Source organism: Protopterus annectens, chromosome 11.part0, assembly GCF_019279795.1.
Source record: "Protopterus annectens isolate FY-2018-M chromosome 11.part0, PAN1.0, whole genome shotgun sequence".
Taxonomy (NCBI): Eukaryota; Metazoa; Chordata; order Ceratodontiformes; family Protopteridae; genus Protopterus; species Protopterus annectens.
The window spans coordinates 245,987,778-246,009,660 of record NC_056745.1 but is presented as its reverse complement, the minus strand read 5'-3'; the positions used below and the strand labels follow the sequence as shown (position 1 = coordinate 246,009,660).

General features: G+C 34.9%; 1 protein-coding gene across 6 annotated transcripts in view; it reads left to right on the top strand.

The window, feature by feature from the left end:
* Window positions 1-21,883, top strand: part of IRAG2 (inositol 1,4,5-triphosphate receptor associated 2) — a 1,240,358-nt gene that overhangs the window by 268,036 nt on the left and 950,439 nt on the right. For all 6 annotated transcript variants that reach the window (XM_044087670.1, XM_044087672.1, XM_044087673.1 and 3 more), the window contains exon 8: window positions 7,670-7,828. In XM_044087670.1, coding sequence (XP_043943605.1) covers window positions 7,670-7,828 — 159 coding nt within the window. The remainder of the gene's footprint in view (window positions 1-7,669; window positions 7,829-21,883) is intronic.

The following is a 21,883-nucleotide window of genomic DNA, read 5'->3' as shown; positions in this document are numbered from 1 at the left end:
GTAAACAACCTGGGGTATTATCTGATCCCATTGAGGTCCTGTTTTTGGCCTTGGCAAGCACAGAGATTACCTGTTCTCTAGGGATACTAGGCAGAGGGCTGATGTCCTGCACGCTTTTGGATATGGCAGGTGGGAATAGGGGGTGAAGTTTGCACTGAATCTGTCAGCTAACAGGTTGGCGATTTCTTCCAGTGTAGTGTGTGAGATCCCATTTTCAACCAGTTTGGCATATAGCTGGGCATTCCCTTTTAAACATCGGGCATAGTTAAAGAATGCTTTATGACTATCCTTGGTTAGGGATGCGATTTTAGTTTCATAAATTGCTTTAGAAGACTTTACAAGATTTGTGATTTTCTTGTTTAGGCTTAGGAGAGAACTCTTCCTCTGCAGAGTGCTATCCCTCTTGCTTTTGGACAACAATTTCTTCCTGTTATGTAATCTGTTTATAGCCATGGTTGCTTGTTTTTATGGGAAGACTTGATTTTGATCCAATCAGGTACAGCAGAGTTTATGCAGTCACTTAAGTGTTTGTACAGGTCACTTGCATACACTTCTGCAAAAGTGATCATTGATGCCTGAGATTGCAGGTGGTATGAAGCTTTTTATACCATTGCTTAGTAGCCTGTAGTTAGCTTTGGTAAAGTTTTTTTTATAACTTTTGTTCCTGTTGAGGGTGTCAGTTCCAGTAGTTAGTTCAAACAAGACTGATTTGTTGTCGGACCTAACTAGGGAGAGCATCACTCATGGAGAAGAACAGTGACCCCCCCCCCCATGTTGGTGAGTACTATATCAAGAACATTAGAGCACCTTGTGGGGGTGCAGACTATTTTTTCCAGAGCATTTGTGTTTGTCCTGTAACCTCTGGGTGAGCATGTTTTTTGCTCGTGTATGTCCCCCAGTCTATGGAAGGATAGTTGAACTCTCCAAGAAATGGTCAAACTGAGCAGGTAAAAGCTGGTTTGGTAACAAATTGAAAAGCAGCAAGTAAAACAAAACAAAAAAGAACCAGCTATCACAGCACTGTATAAAACACTTGCTTAATCCAAAAAATAAAAACAATTAAAATGTAACAGAGGAACGTTTTCACACCAAAGGTGCTTCATCATATCTAAAAACAAACGGTGCTTAAATACAGTCAGGAAAATTCAAAATCACCTGGTCAAGTCATGTGACCTCAGCAAGGGTTTTAAAGGTATGTACCCATTTAGTCCTTTCCCTTTCAGAATATTTCACTTCTAAGCATTCTGTTTTGTCTTAATACCACCTCCTTTGGGTCCTGCATTCAATAATTCCTAAACTAAAAACTTAAGACTGTTCAATACCAGTGTTGCAAATATGCTTATATATAAAGCATTCCTACTGCCACCTATCACCTATTTCATATAAGTGTTCCCTGATAAGTTCTTCAGCATTCGATTCATCAACATTCGATTTATCTTACCAACATAATAACATCCATATTGATCACACAGCCAAAATAGACCAGGTTGCTACTAGTACAGTCAGCATAAAAGGTAAGCCCTGTAACAGGATGTATAAATGTATCATCGGTTTTAATGTACTTGCACGTTACATAATCTGCATGGATGTACCCCTTTCCTAAAAGAAATACAGGGTCTGTTGCTAGCCAGACGTTTAATGCAAAGCAGTTTCTTAATGGAACTGTCATTTCTATAGCAAATGTGTGGAGCTTCACCAAGCAAGTTATGCATCTGACATCAGTGGTCAAAAATATGCCAGTGCTTCCTAATGACATCAGTTTGAATGTCATTTGAATAGTTAACACACATTCTAAAATCATTTCTGTTATTCTTTCTTTATCACAGTGTCAACACTATAGTTAAAAAAACCGGATCTAGCTGAATCATTTCTGTGACAGAACGTCTTGATGCTCCATCCCCATCTTTTGTTCAGAGTACCCCTAAAGTGAAAATCCGCACTCAGGGTATCAAAAGAGGAAAGCATAGTCTTATCATTTCTGTTCAGTCTTGCATGTCTACATGATTGCCCTTTCAGCACATTACACTTTACATATTTAGGGTGCGTGCTGTGGTAGTGCAGTGTGAACTTTCTTCCATGGTTTATCAAAACCGTCAGGGGTATTCAAAACACACACACCAAGGAAATCAGTTGAGGTTCGAGAATGCTTAAATATGAACTTTAGAAAGTCAATGGTCTGATGTAAATAGTCTACAAACTCATTCAGGTCTTTATTGAGCCAGTCCACACAAATAACACATCATCCACAAAACATACATAATGTGAGATGTACTGGAAAAAGAAGTTAGTTCTGTCTAGAACATAGAGACTCCTAGTATGTGAGCACCATGTTGGCATAGCTGTTTGCACACATGGTGTCATGGCCATCTCGACCTTCTGATGGTAATAGCTGTCATGAAACATGAGGACATTATAATGTCAAGCAATGAACATATCTGATGTATCTGACCTGTGAAATAATCTCAGTTCTTAGACAAAAACAGCCTAACAAAGTATTGCTACCTCATTAGGAATTATGGTAAAAAGGGATACTACATCCATGGTAACCAATATAACATCATTTGTACTGTTTCTGCAAGACAAGCAAACAGTTGTATCAAAAAGTGCTTAGTGTCTCCAAGTACAATATCTGTTTTATCAATAATAGGGCATAACTGCTTTTCAGTATAGATCGACAAAGGCTCAGTCACCCACCCACGGCCCGAGACAGTGGGTCTCATGGGTGGGTTACTCACACTTTTGAATCTTAGGAAGGCCGTGAAGTATTGGAATAGTAGAAAATTCAACCATAAAGTAATCATATAAATCTCTGCTTACTGAAACTTCCATTAACAGTTCATAAATGCTATTGCGTACATTCTGAATAACCATTGCAACTTCACTTTTATGGCATTCAGTATAAGTATTAGCATTAGAGACATACTTTCAAGATATTTGGTAGTATCCATAAGCATGATGACACCACCTTTACCTGTAGGGTGCACGTAAACGTGCTCATTTGAAATCAACTGAAAATGCACTTTAAACTGAATGTCGCTAAGGTTATGGAACATCCTACAATGTTTTTGTCTCATGAACTCCTAAATGCCACATTCACATAGCTTTAAGAATGCCTCATTCAAAGGAGAGTTGATTTCAAATTTGCAAATGCACTTATTTTTCAGGGTTTTTTTGTTTGTTTTTTTTTAGTGGATGCTTGGATTTCCGTGCAGATGCAATCCAGACTTCTGGCTAAAATTGCCAAACATTGAGCAGCTCTGGTAAACCCTTGCAAATGCGAGACTTGTATACAGGCAAATTTAAAAAGTTTTAATACAACTACTTGTGGCAAAGCCCCAAACTGAGCCTTTCTGCAGCAATCCCAAACTCAGATGGGGTCCTGAATTAAACACTTCTGTCACAAGGGTGCAGGGAGGCCCTATTAATGTTAGATGGTTGGTTTAAGAGCACAGTGATACCAAACAGTCTAGATTCAGCTGGTCTGAATTTAGCCTATGCTATGTAAGGCAAGGAAACAATTTCTAGATGGGAAGGAGTAAGGGAGAATCACTTGCAGGTCAAAGTGAGTGTGTTTAGATGGCTTGCAGTGGTACCATCCTCTGCACAAAATGGCAGCTCTTCAAGCAGCTGTGAACAGTGGGTGACTATGGAAAGCATTTCCTACAGAGGATTTTAAACTGGAGTGCAGGCATGTATTGCACCACTCATTTCTTACTCCTTTTTGGTTCTTGGTGTGCTTTTTGGAGCTGGTTGCCCTTTCAGGAAGTTGATGCTACTGTCTAAACACATAGTACTGTACCTGGAAAAAAGGTTAAGCTATTAATTTAAGATCCTACTATGGGCCCGTCATTACACTAAAATATATTAAAAATGAACTGACGCTATAAACAAAAATGGAATAAAACTGCCTAAGAACTGCACTGCAAAGTTTGTCATGTTGAGAGTCCTACGTGGTTACCAGTTGAGTAGATCAGACCATTCCTCCCCATCTTAAGGTCCTCCTGGGAGAGATACTATGATATTTTCAGTTTGGCTAAGTGAGAATCTCTGCAGCATGCTCCCTGATTGCCCCAGAATGTCCTTCTGTGGTCTGTGCACAGTCTTTCTTCCATGGAGATCCCTCAGGTAGTGTCCTCAGTAGGATATCCAAACCTCCTCAAACATTCTTTCAGTCCTTAAGACTCACCTAGATTGAGGGAACCCAGCAGTCATTTCCAGTGCTCATGTCCATGGTCTTTCTCCTTTAAGTCACTAGCCAGAGTTCATGATTGTAGCTTCAAATGGATTACAATACTTTTAATTCCATTTTCCTAAGGGTTTTCAGCCTTAAAGTTTTGTATACAGGGCGTGTGTAAGTGTATAAGGCTTATAAATTGCCATTCTTTATATTTGTATTGTTGCTTCATTGAGTGGGTTTCAGTACTATTTATGTTTCTATTTTCAGTTCATTCTAGCAGATCCCATTATCCAGCCTTTTTGAAAGTCATTTAAGAGGTCCTGTCTGCCTGTCATGTTTTTAGGAATGGGTTCATTAGGGACATTTGAATTGTAGAATATCTCTTCACTTAAGTACATCAGTTGAGATTTCCATTGGAGTTAAATATCCTCTGGCACATTAGCAATTCAGGACATTTTTCCTTTATTAGTTTTGCTTTTTGACACCTATTGACCCTTTTGGGGTTATTCAAATGGATGCTGCTGTGATTCTCTGCACTGTGGTTGGGTGTCAAAGATGATGAATATGAGAGTACTCACCATATCACTTAAACTTTGAGAGAACTCTTTGTAGTGGGAGTGACTGATATTTTTTTAATTTATCCCCTGCCCTGAGTAGCTATCTGAAATGAATAAACCAAGATCCTTGCTGTAAAACTAGAAGACAGTATAATTCAGAAGGAAATCCAACATCAAGAAAACTTCTTTATTAGCAAAGCAAAGCTTTCGGGTCTACACCCTTCAATACTAAAACACAACTAACATCAAAGCAGTTAAATTTTAAATAGGAGCAAACTACCACATGACTACAGCCAGCCAATCATGTGATAGTTGTAAAACAATAATTCTACTTATAAAATATATAAAAAACTATATATTAATATAATATTAGTACCTTGTATAAATATATTCTTATATTAAAGGAAAATTTTAAATCCGTATGAAAAATACTTTAAAACTTTAAAATCTACTGTGTTGCAATTTTACTAAAATAGGTTTCAAGGTTGCAGCATTGTTAAGACCAGGTGGAGCATCTGCAGCAAATCGTAGTATCCACTTATACTCTTTAATCTCTAGTAAATTATTCAAATCACCCCCCAGTAGATTTATAAACTACATCTATTACTCTAAACTTAAACTTCTGGCTACTGTCATTGTTCATAATGTGTTTGCGTAGTGCGTTTTTTTCATTATTCCTTCATATATCCGATTTATGTTTTATAATTCATTCTTTTAATTTAATTTTCTTGTGGTTTTACCCAAATAGAATGAAGGACATATATCTTGTAGGAACTTGAGAAACTTGGAGTAAATTGTGTTATAAGGATTTTAATTCCAAGTCCATATCACAGATGGAAATGAGAACTGGTACGTTTAATTGGATTGTTCATGTTGTACTGATATATTAGGTCAAGGCAGTGAAATTTTTCAACACCCCACTACTAGTATGGTTTATAATTTTAAGGTAACTGCTAACTATACTAGCGTCAATGTGGTTTACTTGGCAACTTGCATTAAATGTCCTTCATTCTGTGTGGGTAAAACCACAAAAAATTAAAAGAACGAATTATAGAACATCGGATATATGAAGGAATAATGAAAAAAACGCATTAAGCAAACGTATTATGAACACCGACAATAGCCATAAGTGTAAGTTTAGAGTAATGGATGTAGTTGATAAATCTATTAGGGGCTTCTATTTGAATAATTTACTGCAAATTAGAGAGTATGAGTGGATACTACGATTAGTTGCAGATGATCCACCTGGTCTTAACACTGCTGTGACCTTAAAACCTATTTTAGTAAAATTGCAACACAAGAGTACAGGCAGGGTGGAATGAGTGGAGAAGAGTGTCAGAAGTGATTTGTGAGACTGGTACCAGTAAGAGTGAAAGGGAAGGTCTACAAGAGGGTAGTGAGACCAGCTATGTTATATGTGTTGGAGACAGTGGCATTGACAAAAAGGCAGGAGTCCGAGCTGGATGTGGCAGAGTTAAAGATGCTAAGATTTGCACTCTGGTGTGACTAGGATGGATAGGATTAGGAATCAGTATATTAGAGGGTCAGCTCATGTTGGACAGTTTGGAAACAAAGCAAGAGAGACGAGATTGCATTGGTTTGGACATGTGCTGGGGAGGGATGATGGGTATATTGGGAAAAAGATGCTAAGGATGGAGCTGCCAGGTAAGAGGAAAAGAGGAAGGCCTAAGATAAGGTTTATGGACGTGGTGAGAGAGGACATGCAGGCGGTTAGTGTGTCAGAGCAAGATGCAGAGGATAGGAAGAAATGGAAAGAGATGATCTGCTGTGGCGACCCCTAACGGGAAAAGCCGAAAAATGATGCGTAAAATTGCAACATAGTAGATTTTTAAAGCTTTAAAGTACTTTTCATACTGATTTTAATTTTCCTTGAATATAAGAATATATTTATATAAGGCACTGATATTAAATTAATATATAGTTTTTTATATATTTTATAGGTAGAATTATTGTTTTACAACTATCACATGATTGGCTGGCTGTAGTCATATGGTAGAGTTTGCTCCTATTTTAAAATTTAACTGCTTTGATGTTAATTGTGTTTGTGTTTAAAAAGGATGTAGACTCGAAAGCTTTGCTTTGTGAATAAAGAAGTTTTCTTGATGTTGGATTTCTTTCTGAATTAGCCATCTGAAATCTCAGGACCCACTTTGCTGAGAGACTGCATCTGAGTAGTGGAAAATATGGGATTACATATATTAAATCCAAGATGGCAGTTTATTTGAATATAGTGTTTCTGTAAGGTATAGTGGTTTTGGAGTTGTATACAAGTCTGGAATTTGGGGGGGGGGGGGGTTGCCCCTCTGCAAAAAAAAAAAAAAAAGTCTAAAGGAAAAAAAGTGATGTTCGATATTTATTCTCTTTATTTTCATTATTTTATTTGTAATCTCAGTCCTCAGCAAAGAGAATCTCAAGATTTCAACATGGAGACTTCTGCCTCTCTTGCTTATGCTTTCTCTCACCTGCTTTTTGTAGCAGATATAAATGCAAGTCTTAATTTTTAATTTTATACGTTTGTCCTCATTATTTTAACTTCTGCTAGTTGTCTGTGTTTTTGTTAATCTGGAACACTGGATCCTGATAGAATGGGGGTATCCTCTGATGCAGACATGCCAAAGTATGGCTTACAATGCAGTACATGCCACTGAGAATATAAACTTGGTAAATAAATATCTATAAAAAGGGTACAGTGGATGTGTTTGTAATCCACCTGCTGCACAGACTTTTGAAGGTTACATGGAATGCTAAGTACATGCTTATCTGCCTCTAGAATTTAGGGATAGAAAATTGCAACTGCAGCTGTATATGTTTCTTTAGCATGTGTTGCATTAATCAGAAATGCTTGCTTGTTTAGACGCTAATTTATCATACATTTGGTCATATCTATGCAACATTGTTTTTTCTTCAATTATAGGGAAACTTCAGATTTAATAACTTGTGTTGCTGACCTTCAGTTTAACACACACAAGTTGCAAGAAGAAAACGTCAAACTAAAGCTGGCACAGGAGGCCCTGGAAGAATCTACCAACAAGCTGCTAGAAGAAAATGAAGAACTCCGTGATCAAATTAAATGGTAAAGCTTTAGCATAAGCACTTGACTTTGTAGATGGTTGCCAGTTCTATAGCCTAAAGGTACCATGAATTTGTAAAAGTTAATGTAAAATTCATAAAGCAAATGTACCTCGTTGTGAATTAAGGAAACACAAAAAGGAATCTGTAGCCCACATACCTTGAAGACACATAATAAGCTATTTTCTGTTTGCCTCCCTTGTCAATATTCTGATTTATTACCCTTTCCATATGAACTGTTAATAGACATTATTCCACTTTGGTGACTTGTATGGTACTATAAAGCTGCTTCCTTGTCAAGTGAGACCAAGATTACTGCTCCTAGGAGAAACTTTACATTTTGAATTATATAATATCTGAGGGATCAATCTGTATGGAATGCCAGGACTGTGGATAAGTTTAAGATTTATGGTTGCAGTCTGTTGGTGTTTGACATTCTGAGTAGCTATAGCATGTGTCCTAATTTTCATATTCGGGTTTAGAAGCATCTGATAACCATCATCCAGTGTGTCACTCCTCAGATTTTTCTTTAGATTTCTACACTGTTCTGGACATGACTTGAACAAAGCATGATCAGTTTGTACCTCAAGCAACCCTATGCCACATGAATAATAACGCATAAAGGGTGATTACTAATCCTGTGACAGACTATAGTTTGTTCTAAGATCTTTGCTTTCCACAATTGTGATATTTTTCCTTTATCACAATGATGATCATATTCAAATATTTCAGAAAGCTTTAATATATTATACAGTATAAACATAGTAAGACCATATCAATATAAGTTAGTTCAGTCCATAGAGGTGTATATTATTGGTTGCAGGTAATCAAGATCTTTCTACAATCCAGGTTTTTGATTTATTTTATATAACTGTCATTTTTGATCTGCTTAGTTCATAATCTGGATAAATGAAGTGTAGTTAATTTCGGCAGGAAATTCTGTTTTACTTGAAATGATGCATTGCCTGCTAGTTTTTATACAGAGGTTTGTCAGTAATGCCTGTAACTCAGATGTGTATGTGACCACTGTAAATTACTGTATGTTTACCAGGTGTAGGTCACCTAGCAAGAGCCCCAATTACATAAGATCCAATGAGTGCTCTTATCGATATGATTAACTTGCATCCAACTACCTTCTATGCAACAGAAATGAGTTACAGGGCAAAAACGAAAGACAAGTTCAAATATGATCACATTAGAGGTTTGTCTACATTACAATAAACCTTCACACACTACGATCATAGGATCATAGGAGGTTGCTAGGCTAGTGGCCCTAAGGCCTCTACAAATCTAGCCATGTTCTACTCTTGTTCCCTTACAGACCAAGATATATATAATCTGTTTGCATGCAAATCTAAATCAGCACCGCCTGCCCCTAAGGAGGATTAGGTAAAACCAAGAGCGAACCTGCATTCACTAAATCAACTGTTATTTATTTGAAGCGCTTTTCATGCACTCAATGAGTACACTTCATCAGAAAAACTAAACACGTACAAGTCAGGTTTATATAGACCAAACAGTCAAGTTTTCAATTAAACTTTCAAATAACCCGCCTTTCTTTTTCTTAAAGCTACAGTTATATAAGTAGCTCAAAGTGACATATAATGAACTCTTTATTCTAAATATATATATATATATATATATATATATATATATATATATATATATATATAAACTACCATGTAATAGTAACTAACCTAAAACTAAAATATTATAGCTACATATGTATGCATATAATATCAAATTATACACTTTATGTATATTAAAAATTATATAACCTACATTATGTAGATAAACTAACAATGCACAATAGTGCTTAATGCAAACATATGTATCTGTATAACCTATGACTCTATAAAGTCAACAGTTGGTAGAACCCTTTAAAACCATGCACATGAAAAAAGAAAAAATATAATAATGATGATAATAATAATAATAAATAAAAAGTAATAAGGTTATAAAACAAATTTGTAAACATAAGGGCATCATCAGCGTTTCAAGCTCTTGAGTTTTAATACACTAGCAATTGAGCAGGATTCATTTAGACCAGGGAAATTATAAGCATTAAGCCTTATTTGCCATTCTAACTCCAATTCTTCCATCTCAAACGAGCTGGACCCCCTCTTTTAGTTTGATTAACCTGGTCAATGACTGCAAATTTAAAGCTATGGTTACTACACTTTAGAATATGTTTGGTAAGTGCATTGTCTAATTTCATTCTACTAATAGCATATTGATGTTCATACATCCTTTCACGGAGTTTACGCTCTGTTTTGCCCACATAAAATGCGGGGCACCTTTGGCATTTAGCCACATAAACAACCATTCTAGTGTTGCAGTTAAATCTAGCTTTAAATTTAATATGCTGGCCATTAACCATCAATGAATATAGATTGTCCACAAATTTACAATAATTACAGTCTTGGCATTTAAACATGCCAGTAATTTTAGGAGGTACCCTTTGCTGACGTTCAAGTAAGTTTTTAAGATTATAACCTCTCTTATATGTAACACTTGGGCCACCCCCCCAATTTGACACAGATAGTGTGATTAATACCAAATAATTCCCAATTCTTCTTTATTACCTCAAAACACGGGAGCTATGTCTACACCGCTCCCTAATCAGGAAGCTAACAAAGCAGCCAAATTGCTCCAACATAGCACAGGGGCGATTAGTAAAAGGCGTGATGATAACACTTTTTTACCTTTTCCCATACGAAAACCGTCATTTGTGAAAGGGAGAAGAAACAGCTGGGAGAACAGAAAACGGAAGCTATCAGGCGACGGGAACTCCTATCAAAGCAGGAGAATGAGGCAGTAAGACCACTTTATTTTAATTTATCTAGCCATGTTTTGACTTCCAGTGACATTGATTTATTAAATCAAGGTCTCTCATTCATTCCCTCAAAGGGAAGCAAGCTATCAGACATTCTAATTGATTTGCGTTCTTTTGCACGTTCAGTGTGTTTGAAATTACTTTTTTCTAAAGATGATATTAACGCTGCGAAGAATGTATCTAACGCCCCTGCCTTCAAGAAGAAGAGTTCATTTACACCAGTTATGCCAGCACATATTGACTCTTTCATTAAGTTATGTGAAACAGAGTTTTATGAATATTTTTACAATGGCAAGAAGAAGTGTATGTTTTATAATATGACAAGTGCCACGATGGAATCATTATCTAATTTTAGTACTAATAATTTATTAACCTTTAGACCAGTAGATAAAGGTGGAGGCATAGCCATTTTTAATACAGCTAAATATGACATATTAATGCATGACATGTTGAATGCTGATACTACTTATATTTCTATTGACAATATAAGATTGACTGATATAATTAAAACTGTTCAAGCTGATTTATACGACATGCTCATGTGTTATCAAATATCAAATAGTCTCTATGAATATTTCTCAATAGATAATCCATTAATTCCTGTAATTAAAGGACTGCCGAAATTACACAAAGGAGTCTTACCCCCACCAATGAGACCCATAGTGTCGGGGGCAAAATGGGTTACAGAAAATGTATCAAATTATCTGGAAAAAACTTTAAGACCGATAGTGGATGCCATCCCCACAATTCTTAAAGATACATACCAACTTATTGAATATCTACAAACGCTAAATACAGAATTCAAAAATAATGAACATCTACTAGTTACAATGGATGTTCAGAGCCTTTTTACATCAATCCCAAATGACACAGGGTAGAAGCCATACGTGAATTATTGCAACATGATGAGAATATAAGTGCAAATACTAACATTTTAATTTGTCAATTATTGGACTTAGTACTCAACAACAATGTGTTTGCATATGGGGGCCACCTTTTCCTACAAACCTGTGGTGTTGCCATGGGGACCCCCTGTGCAAACACATACGCCAACTTGGTTGTGTATCATTGGGAGATGAATTTCGTCTTTAAACATCCACTGTTTCAAAAAGTTTTGATTTACAAACGCTTTGTAGATGACATACTAATTGTGTGGGATGGCTCAGTAGAGGAATTCGATTCTTTTAAAGACTATTTAGAAACTACCACTACTTTCTTGAAGTTTTCTGCTGAAACCTCATACAGCTCTATTAATTTTTTGGATGTTAGCATCAATATTAGGAATGGTAAATTAATAACGACTCTTTTTAAGAAAGAATGCTGGAGGAATACCATCCTCAAGTACGATAGTATGCACCCGCGCCACATTTTTAAGGGCATTCTGAAAAGTCAATTTACCAGGTTGAGTAAGATTTGTATGAACAAGGAAGACTTGGAAATAGAAGCCATCAAGATGGTAGAGATGTTCTTAGAAAGAGGGTATGATCGAGACCTAATACTTGAAGTTAAAAGTGAAATTTTACCTTTAGAAAGTTTGACAAATACTGAAACAATTCACCATTTTGCTACATCTTCTGTTAAAAGAAATAGGTTTAACTACAAAGACCAAGTCTCCTTTATTACTACTTACACCAATGATTTTTTGAACATAAAGAAAATATTGTCTAATAACTGGAAGGTACTATTACTTGATGAATCTACTAGAAAGATAGTAGGCCGTAATCCACACATAGTATACAGGAGCAACAGGAACTTAAAATCCCTACTATGTGATAGAACACCTAAATTAACATTAAGCCAACAGCCCTTGAATGTTACACTTGGGACCTACCCCTGCAAACACTGTAATTATTGCAAATTTATTAGCAAACAGCAAATCTTTCTACATCCAGAACTAGACTATAGTTTTAAACCAAAGTTTAGAGCCACATGTGACACCACAGGATTGATCTATTTGGCTACATGTGAATGTTGCGAAGCATTCTACATAGGACTCACTAAACGAAAACTTAAGAACAGAATATATAATCATAATTACGATATAAATAAGAAAAATGAGTTAAATGCTTTAGCCAAACACATAATAAGTAATCCTTCACATTCATTCGTGTTTAGAGTGTTACAGATAGTGGAAGTTACTGACAGGGGAGGTGATTACATGAATAACCTTGAATCAATAGAATTACGCTGGATTTTCAAACTTAGGGGACACTGTTACTCAGGCTTGAATAATTATGTTACTATAAAATCTGTTTTGAATAATCGAAGATGATTTTATAAATTTAGACATTCTCTATGCTTTAAATTCTATCCATACTAATCAAGGTATCAATGTCATTTACTTATATATTTTTTATACTAAATACCTGACATTACAGTGTATATTTAAGGTTTTATGTTTTTCAAGTATGTGTTTTTTCAATATTGCTTATATACACTACCTCAGCAGTTTACTTCTCATTACACTATATTACTATTCATAGTTGGTTAAAAGACAGAATTAATTATGTTTTAGGTTTTACTGAAACAGTCTAAAAGTTATTTATATTGTTTGACATTTTAATATTTCTTTATAGTATACGGGTGCATCCCCTATATGTTCATTACGGGGAAAATATATTTAAATATTTTTATAAGAATTGGTCTATATTTATATATTTTCATATATTTTTTTTCTCACCCTTATTAACAAAATATTTAATGTATATCTTCACTAGTTTGAAGGCTCAACCATTTGGAGTCATCCCATTTAATATTTTATTTAATTCTATTATATGAATGTATTCACATATATTTAGATATATTCATATGGTTATATTTGTACTTGATTAATTTATTCATCCAGCATGGTCATACATTTTTATTTATATATTTATATATATATTTATATATTTATATTTGTATATTAAAGTATTTTGATAAGTATTCCTTGCATTTTGTATTTAACTTTCATGGGTTACAATAATAACTACCCGAAAGTTTCTAAGGAATTATTAATTAAGTGCATTATAAACTTGTAACATTATTTTGCAAGTAAAGGACAAGGAAGATAATGTGGTTTTAAATAACTAGTTTTTAAGTCTGCTATTTTTAAATACTTCTGATTTGCCTTTAAGCATATATTTAGGCTGTATGAAAAGTTTTACATTGTATTTCAGTGCTACATCTTTAAAAAGCATCCTCTCCTTCAGAACGCATTACAATGTTTTAATGATTCCTAATTGTGTTTCTAATTGATTAATTATTTAATTTCACTGACTATGCCTCTATAAAAAAGCAGTTGCTTCCATATCTAATTTGTCTGAAGAAGCGTATAGTAATATACGTGAAAGCGCTAACCTTTTGTTTGTTTTATTTAATAAATTTAAGAAGTTTTAAAGCAACGTGGAGAGCTGGAAGTTTTATTCCTGTCACACTTTAGAATATGTTTGGTAAGTGCATTGTCTAATTTCATTCTGCTAATAGCATATTGATGTTCATACATCCTTTCACGGAGTTTACGCTCTGTTTTGCCCACATAAAATGCGGGGCACCTTTGGCATTTAGCCACATAAACAACCATTCTAGTGTTGCAGTTAAATCTAGCTTTAAATTTAATATGCTGGCCATTAACCATCAATGAATATAGATTGTCCACAAATTTACAATAATTACAGTCTTGGCATTTAAACATGCCAGTAATTTTAGGAGGTACCCTTTGCTGATGTTCAAGTAAGTTTTTAAGATTATAACCTCTCTTATATGTAACACTTGGGCCACCCCCCAATTTGACACAGATAGTGTGATTAATACCAAATAATTCCCAATTCTTCTTTATTACCTCAAAACACGACCGACTATGTATGTTGTATGTAGTTATCAAGCTGGGGACCTTCTGTGTGTCAATTTCGTGCCCAACTATTGGAAAATTATCCATACTTTCAACCCTATTTTCAACAATGGGTATTTGCTTAATACGCAACAAAGGTTGGTATATACCATTTTATCTTTTGAACTGAACCTTATTTATTAAATCATCTAATAAGGTAACCGGATAACCTCTGTGCAAAAACATTGATTTTAAAACTTGGCATTCATGCACAAAGTCACTATCCTCACTCACAATTCGTGCTGCTCGCACAAGTTGTCCTTTAATAACAGAACGCTTTTGATGGTATGGATGGCAGCTTGTAAAGTGCAAAAAGGAATTGGAATAAGTTCTTTTCCTATAAATAGCAGCTGTAATAATACCTAATTCCCTATTCTTTGTGAGCCATACATCCAAAAATGCTATAGATTCTGTATTAAAAGAAGCTGTAAATTGCAAGAATTGCGTGGATTAAGTGGTAGTTTATATATATATATATATATATATATATATATATATATATATATTTAGAGTAGAGAGTTCATTATATGTCACTTTGAGCTACTTGTATAACTGGAGCTTTAAGAAAAAGAAAGGCAGGTTATTTGAAAGTTTAATTGAAAACTTGACTGTTTGGTCTATATAAACCTGACTTGTATATGTGTTTAGTTTTTCTGATGAAGTGTACTCATCGAGTGCACGAAAAGCGCTTCAAATAAATAACAGTTGACTTAGTGAATGCAGGTTCGCTCTTGGTTTTGTCCTGTGACCGTTTCATAGTTTCTCAGTTTGATTTTTATTTTTTGGTTTACAGAGGATTAGGGTAAACTCCTGGTGTAAATTTATGGTTTCCCCTCCAGTTGTTCAGGCTGTGTTTAAATAGGGTCATTGAGGAGCTCTGTTTTACATGAATTATGAGTTTATTTCAGAGGAGTGGCAACCTCAGAGTGTTCTAAACATTAGGACAACCTTTAAGTTAGAGGCAGGTGCCGAAGGGACTAAGACTATTGAAATTCCCTAATGGGATGGACGTTAACAATTGTGATGTAAGTTATTAACATTCTTTGACAGTTTTGGATTTGAACTCATGAAGTTCATAGTGAAAACCAATAATAGAAGAATCAAGGTAATGTTGGAAGAATTAGATAAGATGAATGTTATGCTCACTAATTTATTATTTGATTAAATTCTGTTCAGTATGAAAGGATTTTTGATAGGGTTGATGCCACTGTTAAAGTAAATTTGGAACAAAAACAAAAAATTACTTGGGGACCAAAATGATTATTCTAAAAAACAAGTATACTTCCTACCCAATTGGTTTTTACACCCTAAGACCGAAGGTGGGACGGGTACCAACAGCTTGGAAAATGGGAACAACCCACACAATTTCATACCCAACGATATACCAACTGGTTTAGAACATGAGACCTATGAAAACACATCTGAACATTGAGACAAACTTTCCCCCTCTTAAAAGGTCCAAACGGTTAGAAAATAAAACTCGACAAAAACCTTTTTTAGAAGGTGGCCATATGCAAAGAAACAACATCAGAGGAAATTACAGGTGGGATACAGAAACAACACCAGCTACAAATAGAAAATCCTGAGGGAATTCATGAGAATGTGATTAAATATGAAGGCAAATGTGTCACCCTAGATGGATTTAAGATTTATAATTATACGGAAATTAATTTGAAAAAAAGTTTTCTTTTCTCTATTTAGAAAAGGTTTTAAGTTTATTCCAACTTTTAAGGTAGATACAGTGGATGCTATTACTGAATTAAGACTCTACACTAGAAAATTAAATTTGAATGTGCTTTATAGAGACCAAGACAAGCAACTTAATGATGGTAACATCAAATTAAAGAAGAGAAGTTGTTATAACCCACCCCTGCACCCCCTAATTTTGGCTTTTGAGAAGGCATGTGAAAATGAAATGCAGAAAGAATTGAGAGTTAAACAATGTGAAGCATTTTAATTTAACCAAGGATGAATTCACTCTTTTTAATGATGCTAGAACTAACACCATGCTTAGAATAAAGAAGCCTGATAAGGGGGGAGGGGTTGTATTGTTTAACACCATTGACTATATAGATCAACTTACCCTTATGTTTTCAGAAACATATAAAAATGAAACAATATCCAGAAACAAGGTTAGTATAGCACACAGAAAAATACAGTTATTTTTGGAAGACTCTTTATTACAGAGGGTCATATCGGTAGATTTGTTTAATTTTTTGACCACTGACTACCCACTTGTACCCAAGGCCTTAGGTATCCCCAAAGTACATAAATGTATTGATCAACCCCCATTTAGGGTGATCAATTAAGCTAAGAATAGTTCCACCCATACTTTAAGTATGTTTGTGGACAGAATACTGAAGAATTTTGTTGATCCCATTGATTATTTACTCAAGGACTCGTGGGATTTTTTGGCCAAATTCAAAGGTGAATGGTATGACAACAATGTTATTTTTCCTACCATTGACACTGTTGATTTATTTACTTCCATCCCTCATAATGAAGGGTTGGAACTGTTTTATGAGGCTGTCGAGGAGCTTACCCCTTTCTCAGATTCTATAGTTAATTTCCTTTTGGCCGTTATGGAATATATCCTATCCAATAATTTTTTCACCTTTTAAAGGAGAGTTTTATAGACAAGTACAGGGGGTAGCAATGGGTGCTATGTGCACCCCTAGATATGCCAATATATGGTACTCTATGCATAGGAAAGAAGTATATTTTTACTAGTATATATAAACCCTATTGGTACACTTATAATCGATTTTTGGACAATGTATTTATTTTATGGAAGAATGATTCTGTTGACTTAAAATAATTTATGAATTATATGAACACGATTTGTCCTTACTTTAAATTTACAGCTAGGCATTCTAAGAAAAGTATTGATTATCTGGATGTTACATTATTTAAGGATGTTACAAGTCAAACATTTGTTTCAAAAATCCATAGGAAGGAAACATTTTACAATAGTAGTTTGGATTTTCAGAGTACCCACCTAATGCACACTAAAAGGAACATATTTAAAGGTCAGTTGGTTAGGGCAGGTAGGATGTGTTCCACTAGAGAGACTTTTATGGAAGAACTAGTTAACATCAGGAATATGTTTGAAATGAGGGGATATCCTCATAAACTTCTAGATAACATAGTAGAAGAAATAAAAGATGGCTGGGGAATTAAATACAAACCCTTGTTAAATAGTGGTGAAACAATACAAAAAACTGTAAACAGTGTTACAAGGAATGGTGTTTACAACACAAGTATGGTCATAACCTTTGGGGTTGGGGAAAAAACACTTGGGGGTATTATACAAAGGAATTGGAACATTTTTAAGGGTAATGTTGATATTTCCATACTTTTGGGTCAATCAGCAAACTTTATTTATAAAGCAGGAAAAAATTTCAAAAATCTAATGGAGCAAGTGGTTATACAAAGACCATTGGATGCAAAAGGAACAACTAGATGTGGAAATTGTAACCAATGTGCCTTTATTTTAAACAAGGATATAGTACATATTAAAGGTTATCATAGAGGCATTTTTTTTTTTACAAAAAGGTAATTGTGATACTAAAGGGGTAATATACATTTTGGTGTGTCAGAAATGGGATAATTATTATGTGGTAAAACCACTAGGAATTTTAGGACACACATTTATGAATATTTATATGCTATTAGTAAGAACAACATGAAAAATGCACTTTGCAGACACACCCTAGTTTGCCAGGGTGACACGATGTTTCATTTTGGCATATTAGAAGTTGTACCACACAGCCCAAGAAGGGGTTGGTGGGAACTTATAGTAGATTTGAGAGAATTTTATTGGATAATTAAATTAAATGCCTTTGAAGCACCAGGGTTAAATGATTATTTATCCCTAGTGCCCATTTTAAGGAAAAGGGCATTAATTTTATGAATTTTATTAATTCTCTAACTTATCAATTCCTTAATTCACTCATTCATGTTTATTATTATTCAATTGTGGACATTTTGTAAAAAAATATATATTTTAACTTAATGTATTCAAACATCTAATTGATTAATTTATTGATTGAGTGACTTGGTTTAATAGGTTGATCCTATGGAAATGCGTATTTGGTTCTGAGGATATCTCCTAAGTGTTGTACAGGGGAAGAAAACACTTAACTTGGTTCGTTTGATTTTAAATTATGGTGTTTTATGAATAAAATGTTTTACAAAATCTTACAAGTGCATTTTCCTGCTCTGTGGAACTTATGGTGCGTTTCCTGGCTTAGGACATCTGTTTTTCGTTTTCTTCAACCCTTAAGTTAGACCATTTAGATATTTTTTTTCAATTTGAAACTCCTTTCATATAGCATTGTGTTTAATCCAATCAAGTTGACTTAGTAAATTAAATTAAATTAAATACAATTGTTATTCCAGTCCCTAATCATTTGTATTCCATTTGTTGCCTTATTTTAGTGCAGTATTGAAAGCTGCCACTGGATGGTGTTTGAGAGATTTAGCTTGCGGCAGCTGTACTTAGGACTGTTTTTGCTAAAGCTGCTGTTGAATTTTAGATCACATACTGTAATTACTGAGCAATTAAAGATACGTGGGTTTTGTTCATGATGAGATGTCTGGTATTCAAGACTTTTATGGACTTAGGAGAACTCTGAAGAAGGAATAAAAGGAAAAATGTAGTACATGTAAGCACTTTACATTAGATGTAATAATTCGGGCATGGGAAGAACACAGACATTTTTCTGTTGCTCGTAAGAAAGAAAGTAAAATCAGAAGGACTATTTGTACTTTTTACCACTTTTATTGAGTGATCACTTAAGACATAGGCAAACATAAGTTATATAAAATCATATTAACATGTTTCCAGTTGCATATATTATACATCATATATTCTTTGTACAGCTATCATCAGTCCAACATTACCTAAATTGCTCAGTTCCTGCCTTCCCTTAATCCTCACTCCTTCTCCAGAATATTATTCTGTATGCATGGTTCCCACAATTTGTTTATTTCTATATAATATGCACTTGCCTTTTTCTAATCACACTTCCAGGACTTCCAAGATGGCTACACACTAAATAACAGCTTAATTTCAGCTTTCCCAGTGTGAAAACAGAAACTGAGAAAAAAAGAGTCAGTGAATGTCTTTTTTTGTGGGCAAATTTCAGTAACTGGCTAGCAAGTGCACTGCCTGGATGCCAGCAAAAAAGAAATTGATAACATCAAAAGAAAATCGATCACAAAAGATGAGGAGAAAACACTGGCAGGGAAGAATCCTACAGCTGTTCAGCAAAAAGCAGTTCAACCTCCAGCTTTGGTGCAAGACATGACTTCAGTAGTCCAGAAGAAAAAAAAAGTCAAATGTTCTCATACCTGATTAAGATAAATGAAACACTGGAGGAGTATATCAACTCAAATAACAAAGGGCTAGAAAAATTGAAGCTTTAAACAGATATTCAGGTGAGCTGATAAAACTGCAAAAATCAGAGGCTGAAATGAAGAGAAGGCTGGTTAAGTTGGGAGACTGCTCAAGAAGAGATGTTTCAAAAAATAGTAGAATTAGAGGACAGTGAATGTAGGGAAAATCTGAGATTTTCTGCTGTACCAGATAAAACTCTAAGGAACAGGTTGTATTCATTTTATGAACGCACAAATCTGTGCTAGCATGACTGAAGTTTTGCAAATTACGCTTTGTTACATCTTCCAGCATAACTAGTTATAATTTTGTAAATACGTTTATGTATTTTGATTATCACTCTGATTTATGCAAGATGTTTGAATGTTTGTGATCTTCTGGCTTACCAAATGTGCATTCCTTTAAGAGAATTCTGAATGTATGTTATACTAAAGTCAGCTGGCCTGCATGTGTTGTCATTGTGTGCCAGAGCTGGGAGAATAAAATCTTCACTGCAGCTGTTTGTTTACTTTTCAAAATCGGATATGAGAGAGAGTATAATTATCATAGCAGCTCCCTGTTACTTTTAAAAGTCCTGTTATAAAAGCAGGTTCTGTGTCAGTTAAAGTTTAGTAATTGAGTAGTAGTTCAGTTTGCAGTTTTGTTTCCAGAGCTGTTCAGCAGTAGTAGTCCAGTTGTTTCCAGAGTAGTTGGTCCATTTTCTGAGGACAGACAGCCTGGAGTGTGAACGTAATTCCTCATCATTGTTTTGCAGAAGTAAGAGTATAATCTTGCCTTGCTGAGTTATTTAGATTAGCTAGAGACAGTTAATCTTCAGATAGGGAACTACAGCTAGTTAGAGGTTTTCTAAAATCAATGTGAGATCTATTCTATAGTATTTTCATATTTCGTGTGTGTGAAATTGTTTATTGGAATCCGTTATTCAGTATTTACATGGTTTAAATCCTTTTATTTATTGTGGCTGGTTATTTAGTGAATATATAATATAACTTGAGTGTATATACCTGTTGTGATAGCACTAGGGCCACTCCAAAAAACCTTACTGCTTGGGTTACATGCTACCATTTGTTTCAATATCTATTTTACCCAATGTAATTGAGCACCCCTTATGATGGGTATTGTGGAATTTGAATGCAGACGTTAGCTTGTAATTTGGGCAAAGAAATGCAGCAGGTGAATCTGTCAGTCTTTTCCAATCATGTGTGTGTGTCTGAATATCACACATTTAAGAGTCAGTGTGTCAGAACTGGGACACAGTGTTCTGCAGTGATTAGGGTGGAGACTCATTTGGAGACCTGGAGTGAAGCATATAGTCCAGTCCCAGGTTTTGGTACCTGTTCCCATTGCACTGTTTGGGGAAAATGTGTATTTCTCTCCCTGCTTTTAGTGATACTCCCTCACTAGAGATATTGTTGAGGATTAAGACTCTTTAGTTACTGCCCTGGGCTATTCACAACAGCATGTAAGGAAAATCTGAGATTTTCTGATGTACCAGAGAAACTGGAAGGAAAAGATTGTATTGATTTTTATGAAAGCACAAATAAGCAACTGGACTGTATTCCACAGCAGGATTTGTTAAGTGAAAAGGCATATCATGTGTGTGCTCCAAACTTGGCTGTGAGAAATCAACCCAGACCTTTAATGGTAAAGATACAATCCTGCCAGCAGAAAGAGTTGATCATGACAAAGCTGTCACAGAAGGCCAAAGTACAAAAAGTGGGCGATGGATTATTTGTGGAAAATGATTACTCTGTATACACCATGCAGAAGAGTAAATGTATTCCAGCAAACTGGGAATGTCAAGAATCATGTGTGAGATTCAAGCTGCTGTATACAGCTATTTTAAGAATATTTTTTCATGGAGGGTAAAAATCATTTTTTTTTTTTTGTGTAAAACATGCTAAGGAGGAAAAACAGTTTGTCCAACAAAAACTGAGCTATCAAACTGAAGGGTGTT